The 20,788-nt window shown below is 41.6% G+C and overlaps 1 protein-coding gene across 3 annotated transcripts in view; it reads right to left on the minus strand.

Moving 5' to 3' along the window:
- Positions 1–20,788, minus strand: part of PRPF4 (pre-mRNA splicing tri-snRNP complex factor PRPF4) — a 74,763-nt gene that overhangs the window by 44,766 nt on the left and 9,209 nt on the right. For 2 of the 3 annotated variants that reach the window (XM_077475069.1, XM_077475080.1), the window contains exons 2-5: positions 11,777–11,945; positions 9,785–9,971; positions 9,516–9,603; positions 9,107–9,186 (exon numbers count right to left, since the gene is read on the minus strand). In XM_077475069.1, the coding sequence (XP_077331195.1) occupies positions 9,107–9,186; positions 9,516–9,603; positions 9,785–9,971; positions 11,777–11,936 (515 nt within the window). In that variant the 5' untranslated portion in view covers positions 11,937–11,945. Of the gene's footprint in view, positions 1–9,106; positions 9,187–9,515; positions 9,604–9,784; positions 9,972–11,776; positions 11,946–14,989; positions 17,018–20,788 lie in introns of those variants that run through there. The other variant, XM_077475091.1, reaches the window with a different exon arrangement.

Here is a 20,788-nt window from a genome sequence, read left to right on the forward strand (position 1 = left end):
CCGTTCCAAAGCCAAATGGAGATGTCAGACCTATCCTGGATCTAAAGGATCTGAACCAGTTTTTTGCACATTCGGTCTTTCCGAATGCAGTCAATAAGCTCTGTGGTCTCTTCCCTGCAAGGGGGAGAGTTTATGGCATCAAGATATCAAGGATGCATATCTTCATGTGCCAATTTTTCCCGCACACCAAAAGTATCTAAGGTTCGCTGTAGATCAGCGCCATTTTCAATTTGTAGCCCTGCCGTTCGGTCTCGCTACAGCTCCTCGAGTCTTCACAAAGATTCTAGACCCTCTCTTGGCAAGCCTAATGCCCCGTACACACGAGAGGGATTAAGTCTGACAGACTTCCGACGGAGTTCTAGCGGAGTTCTGCCGGAGTTCTGGCGGACTTTTCGACCGAACGGACTTGACCACACACCATCACACCAAACTCCGACGGAGTCGAACGTGATGACGTACGACTGGATTCGACGTAGGAAGTTCATAGACAGTAGCCAATAGCTGCCCTAGCGTCGGTTTTAGTCCGTCGGAGTAGCACACACACGAGCGAATTTTTCGAAGGGGACCGGGTCCGGCGGAGTTCCGTCGGGAAAATTTGAAGCATGCTTCATTTCTAAAGTCCATCAGACTTTTGCGAAGCTAAAGTCCGTTGCAGCCCACACACGAGCGGATAGTCCGCCGGACTCAGTCCGTCGGAGTTTGGATGTCGAAAAGTCCGCTCGTGTGTACGGGGCATAAGAGCTCAGGGTATAACCATGTTGGATTATCTAGACGATTTGCTACTCATAGAGCAAACAGTAGCGCTCTTGAACCACAGTATTACCAAGACATTAGAACCCCTGAAATACCTAGGTTGGATTATAAACCTAGAAAGGTCGTCCCTGCAGCCTACTACCAGGTTGGAGTATCTGGGCATGGTCATCGACACCGCTCAGGGCAGGGTGTTTCTACCAAGGCCAAAGGCCATGGCTATAGGGGTTCTGGTATGCCTAATTCTCAGCAGAAGGACTTCCCCCATTCGGCTGTGTATGAGACTGTTAGGGAAATGGTCCTTCGAGGCCGTTCCATTCGCCTAGTTTCACTCAAGGCCTTTGCAAAGATGCATCCTTGTGGCTTGGAACAGGAAGCCCCAGGCCTTGGACCTTCCTATGTGTCTATCCCCAGGGACACGCAAGAGTCTTGTTTTGTGGTTACAGACCAAGAATCTGCTGAAAGGCAAAACTTTTCTTCCCCTTCCAGGGAAGATTGTAACTACAGATGCCAGCCTGACAGGCTGGGGAGCAGTGTTGGAGGAAGTATGAACGCAGGGAAAATGGTCTGCGACCGAAAAGCTACTGCCCATAAATATTCTGGAAATTCGGGTAGTTTATATGGCCCTCATGAACTGGTCCTACAGACTACAGGGACTCCCTGTTCGAATTCAGTCTGACAATGCCACAGCTGTGGCCTATATCAAACACCAGGGTGGCACCAGGTGGTTGCACAAAGAGAGGTGAATCGCCTCTCTGCCCAAGCAAGTATGCATGTTCCATGCCTTTCTGCAGTCTTCATTCCAGGAGTGGAAAATTGGCAAGCGGACTTTCTAAGCCGCCAACAGTTATGCCCAGGAGAATTGGCTCTACACCCTGACATATTTCAGACCATATGTCACAAGTGGAGCACTCTAGACGTAGATCTGTTTGCGTCCAGATTCAACAGGAAACTGGTAAAATTTGTGTCAAGGACAAGAGATGTACTTGCTCAGGTGTCAGATGCTCTGACAGTTCCCTGGGATCAGTACAATCTCATTTATGCCTTCCCACCATACCCGCTTCTGTCACGGTTCCTGGGAAGAGTCAAGAGGGAAAGAAAGTCAGTTCTTTTGGTAGCCCCGGCTTGGCCCAGGCGACCTTGGTACGCAGAGATCATGAAATTAGCAGTAGGCAGGCCTTGGATCCTTCCTCTCCAAGCCAGATCTTCTCTCGCAGGGTCCAATCTACCATCCTGCTTTACACAGTCTAATTTGAATGGTTTGGCTGCTGAGACCCACATTCTGAAAGACCGTGGACTCTCGGAGTCAGTCCTTTCTACTCTGGTCAATGCCAGAAAGCTGGCCTCCAGGCTTATTTACTACAAAACCTGGAAAGCATATGTTTCCTGGTGTGAACCCAGGGGATCGCATCCTAGAAAGTATGTTATTAGCAGGATCTTGGCTTTCCTCCAGTCAGGCCTAAAAATAAATTTGGCCATAAGCACTATAAAAGGTGCAGATTTCAGCCTTGTCAGTTTTTTTCCAGAAGCCACTTGCTTCACATTCTCTTGTGCGGGCTTTCATCCAGGGGGCCATGCGGTTAAGGTCGCCAGTCAAACCTCCGGTATGCCCATGGGATCTGAATTTGGTTCTCTTGGCTTAGCAGGGACAACTATTTGAACCATTGCATCAGGCTTCATTAGTTCTTTTGACTAAAAAATTGGTTTTCTTGATAGCCATATCCTCGGCTAGAAGAGTGTCAGAGCTGGCAGCTCTCTCACGCAAGGAACCTTATATAATTATTCATAAGGACCAGGTAGCGATGCGTCCTAATAGGTTCTTTATGCCTAAGGTGGTTTCAGGATTCCATTTGAATCAAGATGTAATCCTACCATCCTTTTTTCCAGATCCACAGTCCGCAGAAGAAGAGTCTTTGCACACGCTAGATGTAGTAAGGGCAATCAGTATCTATCTCCAAGCAACTGCTCAGATAAGAAAAACTGATTGCTTATTTATTTTGCCGGAAGGCCCTAAGAAGGGCCAAGCGGTATCAAACTCCACTCTCTCAAGGTGGATTAGACAAGTTATTCTTCAGGCCTATAGTGTAAAGGGAAAGAGTCTTCCCATTCAAATGAAAGCGCACTCTACTAGGGCTGTAAGTGCTTTTTGGGCAGTGCATCACCAGGTCTCCCTGGCTCAGATCTGTAAGGCTGCAACTTGGTCATCAGTCCACACATTCACCAGATTTTATCAGGTGGATGTCAGAGGGCAAGAGGATATCACCTTTGGGCGCAGTGTACTGCAGGCTGCGGTTTAGATCCTCTGGTCCATGGCGGTCTATATTTCTGATCTGTGTCTCCCTCCCCTCAAGCTGAGCATTGCTTTGGGACATCCCACTATGTAATGAAGCTCCTGTGTCCCGTGATGTATGATCAAGAAAAGGATTTTACAGGTAAGCTGTATATAAAAATCCTATTTTACAGTAGTGATTATATTTTTGTACTATAAAGGACTAATTTTAGTCTTTTTTTAAACCCCATTATGTTACTGGCCGATTAATTGATTATGAAAATAGTAATCGATTAATTTCATAATCGATTAGTTGTTTCAGCCCTAGCTTTCATGTAATCATTCATTCTACCAGAGCCTTCACTAACTGTTCTGTCCTTCCCACATTACATAAGGGCAAGCTGACTAACTCAGACACTATTACCTACTATATGTAAGCAACCCCGGAGGTTGGGACCGGATAGTCTCTCCTCTCTTTGCACTGTGGCCATCCTGGCTCTTTTTCCTAAAAACCTTTATTAGATGACATATTTAGGTAAAACTTCTTAGTGCACTTCACACTACATCCATATTTGGATGCTTTTCTTCGTTCATCATACTATACTATTTTCTTCACTTTATGGCACCTTTTCTAACTTTCCACTTTTTCTTGATACTACTTACTAATAACAATGGTGGTCACACTGTTTATCCAGTGCACTCTTCCATTCTTTACCCATGGTGCTACTTACCAGCTTTAGTCTCCTTGGACACTATCCTGGCATGTTATTCTATGTTCCCTCACCCATCACTAATAGTGGGGGATCTTCTCCATTTCTTTTGGAGTTAACAAATGCCTAACCAGTTTGTTTTACGTCCTGTGCTGTTGCAGGTGCGTCCCATCCTGCCTCTGACTATTGACACCTATATTCCCCTCCGTGTGGTACACTGGAGGTGGTCCTATACATGTGATCTCTCGTAAGCCACACTCCTGGACTACCTTCTTTCCCTCTTCTCCTTTCCCCCCCTTCCTGGGGTGGACTCCAACGACAAGGGCCTAGTGTGATCTTTGGTGCACCTATGCAGGACAGGAGAGGAATGTTTTGGGCCACATGTGCTTTCTGATGAGGACTCCCACTGTGGACCACATCTTTTATGGCGTATGATGCACATTAATTGGTAAATATACAACATTGTAATGATAGATGTATATATTGCTTACAAGCAAATTGTTCTTAGTACATTATGATGAACAATTCTGTTTTATATCTATTTATAGTTGTCTTTTCTTTTCCACATTAGACAAATTCTCTGAAGAAGACCCCTGCGAGGGTTGAAACGCGTCAGAGTCATTTTTACATTGTATATACAGGTGTACAGTGTTTATGTGACATAATTCATATTGTCTATATATGTGCATCTATAATATATGTTTTTATTACCAAGTGGAGTTCAATTCTTGACTATCATGTTGGTCATTTATATCCTCTTTTTTTACTCAATAAATATTATGAAATAACAAGCTTGCCCAAATTTTTTTGCGTTTGGAGTAACTCTACTCGCATATATATGCTTTTTACCATATTATAGACATATTGCTGTCAAAAAACCCCACCATAGGGGAGATCTTTTTTCTTTGCAATTAGGGGTGAATGGCACTCTCCAAACCGTTGGTGCCGTGTTATTTTTCTTTGTTTTTACTATATGTAAGCATTAACTATGCAGCTCAGTTTTTCGCTCCCTTTAGGTCAGTTAAAAAAAATAAAAAATAAAAACCATTGAAAGGGTTTTGTCCAAAAAAATCCCTGTGGATCCTGCCAGAAATCCAGTGAGTGCACCACTTCTTGTACTCTGCTTGTCCCGCACTTTTGCGTTACAATTCTTCTGTATGTTATGCAGAAGGGAAAAGGGGGGAGGTGTTCTGTAGTCCCAGCACACTTCCTATCCTAGGGTTACAATGCAGCTCCTCCATAGATACAGAAATAAAAGTGTGTTGTCACCATAGGACAGGAAATGTGTTGCTGACAGGAACACCAGGCGAGAATAAAAGGAAAAACTAATGCAGCCACCACACTTATGGACTGAATACAAACAGTGCAGCACTAGAACCAATTGGTGATGCCCATTCTACTCTACCTTAATCACTTTCACGGCTGGAGGGACTTTTTCCACAGCAATTTTTGGACACCAAGTGAAATTTCATGTATATGATTTTTGCATATATAAATCATACTTTGGTTCTAGCCTTGCACGGTTTGTATTCATATATTATATGTCAGGTGTCGGGACAGTTTTTATTAATTTCATGTATTTTTCATTTATTTACTATTTGAGCAGATATATAATTCTATATACATGTATGGACTGGTAAGCTGCAATATATTACATATTTGTTATTTTTTAATAGGCTGTAACATTCTGCACACTCCAATATACTTATAAGAAACCTGAGTGGATAGAAATATTGCAAATGCAATTGGCCTAGTTGTTTTTTAAGGTGCAGACATAATATATATACTGTATATCAAGCTGTCAGTAACAGAGGCTTTAAGTTACAAGGTAGGGCCTCCATGGATCGTACTTGTTGTTCCAGCACATCCCAAAAATACTCGACTGGATTGATATCTACAGAATTTGTAGGCCAAGTCAACACCTCAAACTCGTTGTATTCCTCAAATCATTCTTGAACTCATTTATCAGGCCACATTCCTCCATTGCTCTGTGGTCCATTTCTGATACTCACATGACCATTGCAAGCGCTTTCAACTGTGTACACCAGTCAGCCTGGCATCCTGACCAGTCTTTGGCTATGCAACCAACTGCAATGCATTGCATGTTCTATCAGAAGCAGCATTAACTTTTTCAGCAATTTGAGCTTCAGGAGTTCTTCTATTGGATCAGACTACACAAGCCAGCCTTCGCTCCCCATGTGCATCAACAAGTCTTGGCTGCCCATGACACTGTTGCCGGTTTTCCTTCCGTAGACCACGTTTGGTAGGTCCTGACCAATGCAGACTGGGAACACCCCCCAAAGAAACTGCAGTTTTGGAGTTGCTATGAAAAATTTGTCTAGCCATTCCAATTTGGCTGTTGTCAAAGTTTCTCAAATCCTTACACAATTTTTTTCTGCTTTTGATACACCAACTTCAGGCACTTGTCCTCTTGCTGCCTGATATATCCTACCCATTTTCAAATGCAGCTAAAGACAAGGTAATTAATGTTATTCACTTTACCTGCCAGTACCCCCCCCCCTCAAAATAAATAAATAAATAAAAAGTACGGTATGTATATATAACATTTTAATTTCATTAGATAAACTACCCTTAGCCAGACATTTTCTATAAAAGGTGCATAGTGTTCCTCAATTATGGTTTATGGTCATAGATGGTATATCTAAGAATTGATGTGAAGGGAATAGAGAATTAACCCTTAAAAACCGGGAGTTTCAATGGATACATCATTTAAATACATTATTGCCCAATAGATTAAATCTTGATTTACCTTTTTTTTTACCCCATTTCATTAAAAAAAAAAAATTTATTTGGTTTAAAGTTATAAAAATTCTGATATTTATTATCCTTTTTATATAGCTGGGTATATATAAATTCACTATATGTGTTTGTTCTTCTTTAGAGCCGGTTCACACGACTTTCAACACGACTTTTGGAGGCAACTTGGACACGACTTATCAACACGACTTGGGGCGACTTCCAACACGACTTTAAGTCGCACCAGGCCAGGCGACTTTTGCCGTGGCCAATCAGAGAATGAGCTCTCAAGGGGGAACTCCACGCCAAATAAAATAAAAAAAAACCCGGCATGGGTTCCCCCTCCAGGAGCATACCAGGCCCTTAGGTCTGGTATGGATTTTAAGGGGAACCCCCTACGCCGAAAAAAAGGCGTGGGGTCCCCCCCAGATCCATACCAGACCACGCTACCCGGCCAGCCAGGAAAGGGGGTGGGGACGAGCGAGCGCCTCCCCCCCTCCTTAGCCGTACCAGGCCGTGTGCCCTCAACATGGGGGGTGCCTTGTTGTCATTGTGACCGGAGAGAGCGACGAGGCAACATCTCCAGAAGAGAAGAACAGAAGACGGCGACAGAAGACCGGGCCACCGCTTGTAAAAGAGCTAGAAGGTGGCGCGGTGGCCCGGCAAGAAGAACCGAAGAGGGGGACAAGACCCCAGAAGAGGGGGACAAGACCCCCGAAGTCGGGAAGAAGAGGGCGGCGGCGAAGAAGAAAGCCGGGCTCCTCCGCTAGTAAAAGAGCTAGCAGAAGATAGCGGAGGAGTCCGGCGAGAAGACCCCCGAAGATGGAAGAAGACCCCCGGAGCTGTGCAATAAACTATTTTAACCCTTGTGTATTGTGTTTTGTTTTTTACATTTTTTTCGCAGGTGAATGGGTAGGGGTACATTGTACCCCATACTCATTCACATAGGGTGGGGGGCCGGGATCCGGGGGCCCCCTTATTAAAGGGGCTCACGGATTCCGATAAGCCCCTCGCCCACAAACCCCGTCAACCAACAGCCAGGGTTGTCGGAAAGAGGCCCTTGTCCTCATCAACATGGGGACAAGGTGCTTTGGGGTGGGGGGACGCGCGGCCCCCCCTTCCCCAAGGCACCCACAATGTTGAGGGCACGCGGCCTGGTACGGCTAAGGAGGGGGGCGCTCGCTCGTCCCCACCCCCTTTCCTGGCCGGCCGAGTAGCGCGCTCGGATAAGGGTCTGGTATGGATCTGGGGGGGGGGGGCACGCCGTTTTTTTATACATATACATATGCACACACACGTTCAAGTCAAACCCGGGACCTTTTATTTTACAGGTATAAAAAGGATGCTAGCATGGGGGTTTGCTAGCATTACAGCTGTGGCCAAAGTTTTGAGAATGACACAAAGTCTGCTGCTTCAGTTTTTATGATGGCAATTTGAATATACTCCAGAATGTTATGAAGAGTGAGCAGATGAATTGTAATTCATTAACTTAATCTCATAAAAAACATTTCCACTGCATTTGTGAAGAAGGCTTCAGAGCGCCCAAGATAGTCCAGCAAACGCCAGGAGCGTCTCCTAGAGTGGATTCAGCTGCAGGATCAGGGCACCACCAGTGCAGAGCTTGCCCAGGAATGGCAGCAGGCAGGTGTGTGTGCATCTGCTTGCACAGTGAGAAGACTTTACCATGTTGTTTACTAGTCTTGTATTTACACAATATTGTACCTCTAAGTAGCAACTGTACATATCAAATTGCACCGGGCTAGTTACTATCATGATGCATTACCCATGTTACTAAGTTTATCAATTAATAAATATCAATATATTTTTATATACTTCTTTACAATCATTGTATTCTTTTGCAGCCACGAGCTTCATTTAATATTCCAATTTTTGTCCCTCCCCCACTTCTCTTTGCGACTTTAGGGGGGTGAATAGTTATGCACATTGACTTATTCTGTTATTTTGTCCTATTTGTTGTTTGCTTCAAAATAAAAAAAATCTTCCAAGTTGTGGGCAAGTCCTCTAAATTAAATGATGCAAATCCTCAAACAAGCCATGTCAATTCCAGGTTATGAGGCAATAAAACACGAAAAATGCCAAGGGGGTGAATACTTTTGCAAGGCACTGTACCTAAACATTGTTGCTAATCAAGTACACCCCCAATGGAAAAAGTATTCCCTGATGGCAGTAGCCCCTTTCAGGAGAATAATGCACCCTGCCACACTTCAAAAATAGTTGAAGATTGAGGAACACAATGAGTTCAAGTTGTTGACTCCAAATTCTCCAGATCTCAGTGCATCAAGTATCTGTGGGATGTGCTAGATTAACAAGTATGATTGATGGAGGCCACACCTTACAGGGCTGAAAGGATCTGCTATTTTCAGCTTGGTACCAAAGCATAGCGACTGATCCACAAATCGACATTTTGTACAAAAAAAAATACGTAAAAGCAAAAATGGAATACTCACATGAAAAGTTATATACTGTAATAACAACTGAAAATCTACTATACTATACTTTCTCTTTAGTAGGCTGCAGTTTTGTTCACAACTCAAGTGATATTTGTTTAACAATAGACGATGAGAATGGCAGCTCCTGGAAGCATCAAGAACATACATACCGTGGAAGGGAATATTGTGCAATCCACAGTCGGGCGATTTTCAGGGTGGTAGGACCCTCGTGATACCATGTCTTCTGATACTAAAAAAGGAAAACACACATGTGAATTGACAAAGCGACCACTACACTAAAGGGGTGGATTTACTAAAAGAAAATCCACTGTGCACTACAAGTGCAGTTGCTGTAGATCTGAGGGGAAGATCTTAAATGAGTGGAAGCTCTGCTGATTTCTGTCAACCAATCATGTTCATGTACAAGCAAAAATGCTGTTTTTTATATTCCTTGCATGTCCCCCTCAAATCTACAGTGATTGCACTTCCAAGTGCACTTGCAGTGCAAAGTGGATTTGCCTTTAGTAAATAAACCCCTAAGACACCTACAAAGCATTAGATTGCTTCTTTTTATTGTACCTCTTCACTTGATGCCTTAGACTTCTCTTCCTCTTTCTTAGTCTTTTTTAAAGCGTCTGTGCCAACAATAGAGAGAACGTTCCGCAACCTGAGGATTCAGAAACACAAATGCTGCAGGAGTTAAAAAAAAAGCATTGATCAAAGAATAGCTTAAACCAAACACATAGGTCCCCCCCAACAGCTCCCTCTTAAGCTACAAAGGCAGCAGATGGAGCATACACATGCCACAGTTGTGATGTTTTGATAAAATTTTATATAGCTGTCCTCACCTTTCTCTCCTCTCAGCTGGGCCTTCTCCAAAGAGAGTGATTGGCTCCCCGAGTGCTCTCAGACCGGCCTTCACCTCAGAGTCATCAGTGGACACATTAATCTGTCTGGCCCGCTTCCTCCTCTCAAACTCAGCCAGAACCTCTGCCTGCCTCTCACTGATGTGCTCCTCTATGTCAAATGATTCTCCTAAGAAAAGAGATGTGGGAATTCAGAGACACAGAAGGAAGAAAGTAGCATCAGTATAAACCTGATGGGTTGTGTAGGATAGCTACAAAAATGCAGCCAACTGACGAGGGCTAACATTATAGCCAGACATATGTCAGTGCTTATTCCTACACTGTTGACATAGCACACTCCAGCATAACTCTGGTTCAGATTTCATCTTCAAGGTGATAGCACACTGGAACTGACCAAGCAGGGAAAAGGGAAAAAAAAAGCCGATGGTAGTTTAAAGCCTGGTACACACTATAAGGTTTTTTTTTTGGTCAATCAACCCAGCAGGCTCAACGGAAAAAATAAAGTAGATCGCTGTACTAAACACATGCAATGTTAGTACAGCAAACTCCCCTGCTATTCTATTAAAGTGATACTAAAGTTGTTTTTGTTTAAAAATAACATGTTATACTTACCTGCTCTGTGTAATGGTTTTGCACAGAGCAGCCCAGATCCTACTCTTCTCGGGTCTGCAGCCGGCGCTATTGGCCCCTCCCTCCTGCCCCCACAGCAAGCAGCTTGCTTTGGGGGCACCTAAGTCAAGCCGCTGCTGTTCATTCAAACATGGAGCCGTGGGTTGACCCCATCCCTTCTCTCCACTCATTGGCTCACTGACTAACAGCAGCAGGAACAATGGCTCTGCGGTTTCAGCCAATGAGTGAGACTCCCAGACAGTCAATGTTATCGTGCAACATTGCTGGAACGAGGTGGGGCTCAGGTAAGTTTTAGGGGCACCGAGGGAGGCTGCTGCACACATAAGGTTTTTATCTTAATGCATAGAATGCCTTTAGAACCACTTTAAGTTCTGACAGGGGGACCTCCCCCCCAGCCAGGACACACTGATCAGCGCTGGTAGCTGATCGGATGCTGTTTTTTCCAGCATGCATGCTCGACAGAATTTCCCTGACAGGGAGTTGTACAGAAATTCTGTGCAGAAAAGGGAGAGTAAAGTTTGGTTTTTGCCAATACTTTTACAATCTTTACCAGTCCATAATCATTCTTGGCGTTTTGCATTTTCCCACGGCCATGGTCAGGGTAGGTAAGTGTGCATGTAGCCTTAGAGTAAACAAGAAAAACAAAAGTATACCCCTAAGGCATCATAAGGCTTGTTGTAGTTAAAGTGATTGTAAAGTCTCTTTTTTTTTTTTTTTTTTAAACGTTATACTTACCTGCTCTGTGCAGTGAGTTTGCACAGAGCAGCCTGTATCCTCCTCTTCTCCGGTCTCTCTTCGCTGCTCCTGGCCCCTCCCCCCTGTCGAGTGACCCCACAGCAAGCAATTTGCTATTGGGGCACCCGAGCTAAGCTGCAGCTTTGTGTGTCCATTCAGACACAGAGCTGCCGATCGGCCCCGCCCCCTCTCTCCCCAGATTGGCTGACTGACAGCTGCAGGAGCCAATAGTGCCGCTGCTGTATCTCAGCCAATCAAGGGGGAAGAGTCCCGGATGGTCGAGGGACTCGTGGACATCGCTAGACAGAGAGCGGGCTCAGGTAAGAATTGGGGGGGGGGGGTGTTGCCACACACTGAAGGTTTTTTATTTTAATAAATAGAATTCATTAAGATAAAAAAAATATTCTGCCTTTACAACACCTTTAATAACAACCTTGCTTTGAGGTGGCATTTCCCCAAAATAAGCAGAACGCCAATGGCTCAGTCAACTCACTAGCACATTTTCTTGTCTGCTAGAAACCTTCAATGAATTACAATTCTCAGGATTAGTCACTGTATGTGGTACACCATTTACTGTCAAGGAACCATCCAAGGGATCCATCTCCTCACCAAACCCGACGTTAATGTTCCCAGCATCGATCCCAGCTCTCACTGCTGTCCTTCCCACTGACGATTCTCCCTTATGAAGACGCTCCCTCTCCTTTTCTGCCAAACTGCCATAGAAGATACGGGACTTCTTCACCGCTGGGACACCTTCGTCGTCTGACATTTTTTAAGCCTGTGGATGTAAATCGTGAAACTGTATAAGGAAAGTACTTCTGAGGCTAATAGATCTGCGATAAAGCGAAAACTTTGCTAACAATGTGCTACAAATATAGAACTTTACATTTGCTGATTCTCTTAGGAAATATCTGCATGGAGTTTGTACAGTTTTGTCTGTTTGTGTTGAGCTTCTTCCTACACTCAACACATGTGATTATTCTGCTTTGAACTGATTTAGGCCTTGAATGTGTTGTAATCTTAGACCAGTATTTTCCAAATTCTGGTCCACAGGCATGGATCAAGGTGTTTCCCCAACCATTTTCCTACTCTCTTCTGTATGATATGTGATTGGTGGCAAGCAGGTTAATTGTTTGCTGCTAAAGCTTCTCCCGAACCTGCCAAAACTAAGCCAATGCAAAGAAGGTTATCGTTACCACCAGAGGAGAAATACCTTTTCACTGTGTGGATTTATCACTAGCTTTCAGAAACAACATTTCTCCAGTGTATTCAAAACTACTATAAAAAAATGGCTGGGGGAGGGGGATTAAAAGTGACTTTGACAAGGTGACAAAAGTAATGCAGGGAATGAATAAACCTCAAGATTGGCCTTTAGGTGATATTTTTTACCGAGCAACTGAAAAGAGAAATCTGAGGAATGCTGCCTTAGATAGCGTACTACAGGGCTTGACAAATTTGATTTGACTCTAGGAGCCGGCAAAAAAAAAAAAAAAAAAAGTTAGGAGCTATTTTTTTCAGCTAACAAATCTTCCCGAAGGTGAACTTATTCTTTAACCCATTTGCTGCCAAAGACATTTGTGTTTTTTGCACACTTAAAAAATACATTTTTAGGCCTGATTACTACCTAAATCCACCCCCCCCCCAAAAAAAAAAAAACATGATATATTTTCTGAAAGCAGACACCCTAGAGAAATATATTATAAAATAGTGGTAGTGCCAATTCTTTATGTCACAGAATATTACCGCAAAGGTCTAGGAAACGCAACTTTTTTTTCTTTATGAAAAGTTACATTTTAGGGGGGAACAAAAAATGCAATACAATTACCCATTTTTTTTATGAAACATGAAAGCTGAGGCTACACTGAGTAAAAAGATAACCAACATCGTAAACCTTAAACTTGCGATCAACCGTAAAATGGCAACAAACATAAGTACCCTATACTTTCTATAGGTGCCCTTTTAAAGGCCCCCTATAAGTCATCAGTTCAGCATTACGAAGGAGGCCTGGTGCTAGAATTATTGTTCTCATTTCGGCAATATGCAACATGTTTATCGCAATCAACGTTTCCAGGCATAGGCATCCCAACATGTGTGTTTACGTTCGTACAAGTGTATATGTTGGGGACTTATTTTTTATTTTTTTTTAGGGGGGGGGGGGGGGGAGATTTTGTGTTTGGGTGTCATTTTAATTCTTTACAATTAAAACAAATGTATTTATATCACATAGGGAACAAAGTCCCCTGTATTATAGAATACAGAAACAGATAGGATGTAAATTAGGTAAATACTAAAAAATGTCATGAATGGGCCCCATGTAGACTAGCTATAAAAATTAGATGGTGGTCAGGAGATTCGGCCACCAAAATACCTGCTTTATTAAAGATCTTTCAATAACCAATAGCAGATCAGCTAGGTATGTATGTTTATATGCGGATAGGTCTCCCTGTTACCATCCTCATCTTGAGAACAAAACAATCATCCAAATTCATTTTTGAGAACTGAAGGTTTCCCAAATGTCAGCCAGGGGGTCTACGCCCAAATAATTGTCATGTCTGCAAACATATGTCATTACAACTACATTACTATGGCTAGGTTTTGAGTCCAATTATAATATCTGGCAAACATGCCAAAAGCTCTACACACTATACATCTATCCAAAATATGCCAACGCTTCCACTGTGTAACTTTCCCTCTCACTTCCTGTGTTAGCACTGGGACAAGAAGTAATTGTAAAGCTTCCTTAAAAAGCAAAAAACACAACATGATATACTTACCTCCTCTGTGCAGTTGGTCTGCACAGAGCAGCCTGGATCCTCCTTTTCTCGGGTCCCTCTTTGCTGCTCCTGGACCCCCCCCTCCTATCGAGTGCCCCCACAGTCAGCAGATTCCTATGGGGGAACTGGAGCGTGTCCATTCAGACATGGAGAGCCCCGACCCACACCCACTCCCCCCCCTAATTGGCTAACTGACCTTGATTGACAGCCGCAGGAGTCAATGGAGCCTCTGCTGTGTCTCAGCCAATCAGGAGGAGTGTCCCGGATGGCTTAGACATTTGTGTACAACGCTGGAGAGAGATGGGGTTCAGGTAAGTATTAGGGGGTGCTGGGGTGGCTGCTACACACAAAAGGTTTTTTTATCTTAATGCACAGAATGCATTAAGATAAAAAAAACCTTCTGCCTTTACAAGCCCTTTAATGAAAAGCTTCCCAATGCCAGCAAGGGGGAAAAAAAAAAAAAAAAAAAAAAAAACACAACCACAAACTGGAGTCAGGCTTTAAGGCCTCATGTGCACTGGGCATTATAAAAACGCCATTTGCGTTAGCTGTAGAATGTAGTGTTAAAAAAGTGAGCTTTGCCACTTTTTTTTTTAATTAGTGTTTTACCGTAATTTTTTAACACAACTATACTCCCACAAAAGCTTGAGGCTCAAAAATGATCATAAACGCTGGATAGACGATTTTTTCCTTATTTTTCAGAGTAAACTTTTCACAGCTGAAAAACTACTATTCGAAGCGTAGTTCTGTTTTATTTTTCCCCAGCTTGAAAAATGCCCCCCTGCCAATAAATGTTGATAACAGTCCCGCTCTCCTCTATGGGGATATCAGGCGGTCCTTTTCTATTAGACAAGGGGTGTCCAAACTTTTTTCAAAGAGGGCCAGATTTGATGAAGTGAACATGAGAGAGGGCCAACCATTTTGCCTGACATTCTTTGAACCATTAAAATTCGGTCTAAGTGTGTTCGTTCAAGCGCTAATACACGGCCCAACAAGAATTCTCTTGACTTTGTGGCTGTGTGAGAGTAAAAAGGCATGAGCTCAGGAGTGTTATTTGGATATACCGTATTTATCAGCACATAACACGCACCTTCAGGTTAAGAGCTGCAGCTTTCTAATATTTGTCTAATACAGCACACTTACTACTTCAACATAAAAACACTTAATATAAATCAAAAGATAAGTAGCACTTTTTTTTTTAAAGTATTATATTAGAAAAAGCATTCAGCAAAAGGATCTAGACGGTAATGAAACTAAAACACATTTGATATATTTAACAAAAAAAAAAAAAAAAACATTTTTACATATTAAAATGAACAACTTTCTAACTTACATACACCAAATAGATGGCTATTATACATAATTAAACATTTTTAACAGACAACATAGTAAAATGGTAATGAGTGAAGTGCTTTTTGTTAAAAAAACATGCAATTGAAAAAAAATAAAAAATGCTGAATTTTCAGTTGATCCTCTTGTCAAACTGAGAAATTAGGACATTGGAATAAATACATATAAATAATCCTAATTTCCAGGATATAATTTGACTTGTTTTTTTAACACGTTTGTAACTGTTGTAATTAAGTTTGTCACCATGTTTGGATAAACCCTCAGCTATAATTCCTGATCATGGTCTTCAAGGCTGCTACAAGGATTAGGGTCTGGAGTTTCTAGTGCTGAGGATTCCAGAAAGACTTCCAAGTCCTCTTGAGGTGGTAAAAGCCTTTGGCATGGCAGCTGAATCGTTTTTTCTCTAGAGGAGATTGTTGATGGAGAAATAGCTGACATGTGATATGTAGTGTCACCATTTACTTATTCCCTACTGGGTGTTTGTCCAAGAGTTATAGGCAGGTCTTTGGTTGCTTTTTCAGACTCCGTAACGGTTTCAGGTTGACTCAGTGCTATTGTTTTCAGGCTTGGTAGTTTGACCAGATTACACTGTATTCCAACAGAGTTATGAAAAGGTCTCAGCCTAACCTGAAAACTCCTATGCTTAGCACCCATTGATCGGTCAAATTGTATAGATTTGTGGACCTGTCCTGGAAAGTATCCCGTAACAGTTCCAATTGTTTTTATACTTCTCGGGGCACACAGTCTTTTTCTTTTTTGTGGCCTGGCTGAGGTAGACTCCTGAAGCTGTCCAGTTGAGGGCATAAAATGCACGGTTTTTATTTCAGTAGTTATGAAATTACCTGAAGTTTCATCTTCAGTTTTAATATGCATTTCAAGGGGTATGCCAGTTTTATTCTGGTTAATTCCCACATCCATTTCTTGTTCGAGTGGTATAATGTTAGTGGGTGGCACCGAATAAACTGTATGCAGTTCTGTAGCTAAAGTTTTATCTAAAGTTCCACCTTCAGATTTTATATAAGTGTCAGGTAGTTCAGAGAGGTTATGCTGGATGGCACCTTCCACCATGTCTTGTTTGGACAGTTGTACTTTAGTCAGGGGAGCAATGTGTACTGTATCCAATTCAGAAGTATTTGATGTTTCATCTTCTGTTTTAATGTGCGTGCGAGATGCCATGACAGGTTCAGGTGGATAAAGTCTCACCACCATTTCTTGTTTGGGTGGTAGAGGAGCAGCTGTTGGCATAGCAGGCACCCTATGTGACTCTGTAGTAAAAAGGCAACTTAACGATGTTTCATCCTCGGTTTTAATTTCTATTTGAGAAGCCATACTATACTGGCAACTTCCCATCACTGGTTGCCGTATAGGCGATTGTACACCAGTTGGGGAACTGGTATCTTCTGTATGTAGTTCACTGGTTAAAGCAGCAGGCTGAATTGCTGCAGGTTTAGGAAACACTGTCGGAATAGCATCTCTTTTCAAGAAAGTGCTATATCCTCGCTTTTCGTAAGCATCACGGGTGAAATGAAGAGAACACATTCGATAATTTCCTCTTGCACTGGTAAAAACCTTTTCTGCTAATTCTTCCAAATCACCAAGGTCTTGATGGGTCTGTTGCAGCCATCGCTTTATCAGCTCTTTTTCCTTTGGAAATGAGTGAAGCAATATATCATAAGGCTTTTTTTTGGATGTGGTTGCGCATCCTTTTATGATACACACTGGCATCCTAGCAGAAAAAGAAAAAATGTAAGCTTTAAAAGAAAATGTATTCTATAGAATACAATGAAAGACAGTTGGCGAAGAGTAAAACAAATAAAAATAAAACAAAATGTGTGCACATGTATATATAGTTATTATTGATAATAGTAATAATATGAATAACAATAGGACACAGGGGTCAAAAATGTTGCTTTAGCTGTGCCACGTTGGTGCTTTTCTTCTATCATTGTCCGCTTCTTCCTGGTTTCTGCTTCAAATTAAAACAAATGTATTCCAAAAACTGAAATACTTGCCATGCCCTGCTCAGCTGTACACCCCCTAATACTTCTTTATACATGTACTGATTGGCAGGACAAGATCTGTACACCTATAGGGAAGTAGTGGGGGTATAAAACAAACTCTGAAATAAAAATCACAATAATACAGATTATAATTTTGATGTGTCTGTGCCCTCCACCATGCAAGGTGCTATAATTTACAGCACTTGTTTGTGGTTCATTTGAGGAGAATAAAACCATACAAACCAAATCATTAATATTATACTATACATAATATATAAAAAAACACATTTATAATATACATATTATATAAACTGTATAAAACATGTGTTAGTATTTCCAATCTAAACAAGATACTTGAGCGTTATTTATAATATGAATATAACAACATTTTCATTGAAAGCATACCCCACCTATATTTCCCCTCCTATTTATGAATATTTAACTTGTGGTCCAGTGCTCTGGCAGATCGCAATGCGCTGGCTAGGTGCAGTAGTGACCTGTCATTAAAAAGTACCCAGGTGCTTTAATGACAGGACAGTGCATTGAGCTGACAGCAAATACTGAGTGCTTTCAATGTATTTTGGAAGCACAAAGCCAACCAAGCACTGCTATTATGCCAATTGGGAAACACATTGAAACCCTACAAACGGTGGAAGATGGAAATACCAGACATGCACTTTAGACTGCTGGCTATGTTGGCATACCCACGTGTGGTTCTGGCTGCCCACAGGACTGCTGAAGAAGAGTAATGCCATGATGAATAATGGATCTTCTTGGAAGCTAAACTATGGTAAGGTATGTAAAATACCATTATTTAAAAACTGTGCTCACCCTCCCGAGTCCACATCCATAGAAGTTGTTATATCTCGAGTCCTGTGTTTGCCCGGAGCCACCGACCTCTCTCTCTCTTCTATTCTTTACCTTCTTTTTCTTTCCTCCCCACCTTTTCTCACAACTCCTTACCTTACACCAGTGATAATACGGGATAGTGCTTCTGTATAACCCTTGCTTACCAGTGTTGACGACTTTTGCAATTGTTTGTTATCGATTCTACTACTATTGTTTTTTTTTTTATATGCCCCGAGCCTCCACTTACATGATGTATTTTGCACATCCATTGTGAAAGCTTTGAATTCATCATTTTTCTTTGCATCTTTCATCTGCATGTACATTGTATACCATACTTTATATTGGCGTATTCATGTTCTTCTTTATACCACCAATAAAAAGACTGAACAGAAAAACTCTGCTCACGATAATCTTATGTAGACTGCAATAAAAGTTCTCAGTTTTTCTAAAACATGTTGGGATTTATTTGTGATCACACCGTCTATATGACCCCATGCTTGGAGTCTGTGTGTTCCAATAAACTAGCAAACGTATATGCAATATATCTCCTATTTACTGTTTTTAGGAATGTTTAACTGTATAATGTAATTTTTGTCATAATGTAATAAAATGTGGATTCTTTCTTAGTTATCCCTTACCTCTCACACTTACCCACATAATCCCCAAAGGGCATCTCTTTCCAAAATTGTTGTATTATGGGATGTGGTAGGAGGCTTTTGGGAAATAACTCTTAGTTGATTTCTCTTCAACCATGTATCATTGATGTTCTGTACATGGGCCAGCTCGGGAAATCCTGGGTTTATAATATCTGCAATCCCACACTATTCATGTCACATACAAAATGTGTAGTTTGAAATGGGCTATAAAGCATTGCAGTTGTTTTGCTGGCTTCCTTCAGCAGTCACAAGACCAATGCCCAAACACCGGTCTTCTGATAGATATTCATCAAAGTTGGCCATTCAGTGGCTTTGCCCCCACAGCTGCAATCGCTGCTGTTTAAGGGAAAACCACAACCAAAGCTTGTCCAGTACAGGTCCAATTTAAAGAGTAACGCCACGTTCATGGGGAAAAAAAAAAGCAAATAAAGAAAAAAATAATATAGCATATACAATTGCGACACAAGTCATTTTGTAACTGGATGTTATTAAAAATTACCTTTCCTTTTCAATCTGCAGCTGCTGTAATTTTCTGAAAATGCACTATGGCTAACTGAAGGTGTTCTGTACACAGAATGTATACAGAACACCCCCTCCAGAACATTTTCTGCTTGTGTGATTAGCACACTGATTTTCCCAGGAGTCTACACTAAGATACAAGTCAGATATCAGGCACCCCCTTCAAAAAAATAAAAAAAATCATTTTTGGTGAGATAATTTCAATAGGAAATTACGTTTAAAGGGATGCAGGCCCAGCAGCTTTCCTCATTAGTGCCCTTTAGGTGCACAGCTGATTGATAATTATAAAATCACTCCCATTTCGATTCACTTTCCCACATGGACACAGACAAACACAGATTTCTTCAGAATAAGAAAAGGGAGGAATCTGCAACAGATTTTTAACAAGTTTGTTAAAATCCTTGGAATGTACATAGATCACCAAGAGGGAAAGTTTTTTCTCAACAAAAGTGGAGATTTAAAAGAAGAAGACAAAACAATTTACAAACATACATATTAGAAAAGTTTTGCCTAAGATCAATTTGTAAACATCCCACTAACATTCTACAATCATATTCAGGATATTTCACCCAAAAAAAAAAAAAAAAAAAATCACAGTAAATAGACTCCAACACTTACATACTGAACATTCCTATGCATTTTTATTAAAGTAATTGGCTCACAGCATACACTTTGATTTTACAACATCAGCATTGTAATACCAATACACACTATAGTAATATTTGGCAATCCAATATAAGCTTACTTGAAAAATCTTTTATACTGCGAGTTCTGCCTGCTTGCAGGCCGTCTCTTTCCACAACTTCCTGGATTCTCTGCATGCTTTGCAGCTTCACCTCTGGTTTACTTTCCATTTCTAAAGGACTACATATCCCATGGTACCTTGCTGCCTGAAAGCAGCGATTCCTGTACTGACTCCGTCTCCTGAAACCCTTCCTCTCAGCACCCCTGTGGTTCAGAAGGCAGACTGAGAATTATGTGACAGTAATGTATAAATATATGATTTTACATTTTTTTGTCCCATAGATACACTTTAGGGAAATGTTTTGTATACAATAGAAAATGTGCAATTGTTAGCTTGTTTACTTTTCTGTAAACATTCTAACGAGAAGCAGTGACATGTTTTTTTCAAACGAAAGGTTAATATCCAAAAAAATTATGATACCCTTTTATAAAAAAGGGCCCTTGTTGACATTTATGGAATCATTGTATATTCCAAAATTTTCAACTATTTGAACCATCTTGATAAAAGCTGCCTCCTCTTTATTTGTCTAACTGCTGCCGCCCAGGCGCACTAAAAAAATTGTAAGAGGATTTTTGTCCTAAGGAATACTGTAGGGTGTATGAGCCTGCAGTCTAGGGCATGAATGATTCCTAAATTATCTGTAAAACATCTTAGAATATTGACATCCCTTTGCTTGGCTCCCAAACTGTTACAGCGAATGATCATAGATGTTTGAGGAGAACAGCGAC

The sequence above is a fragment of the Lithobates pipiens genome, unplaced genomic scaffold, assembly GCF_037356315.1.
Source record: "Lithobates pipiens isolate NorthernLeopardFrog02 unplaced genomic scaffold, aLitPip1_a1.2 Scaffold_1, whole genome shotgun sequence".
Classification (NCBI taxonomy): domain Eukaryota; kingdom Metazoa; phylum Chordata; class Amphibia; order Anura; family Ranidae; genus Lithobates; species Lithobates pipiens.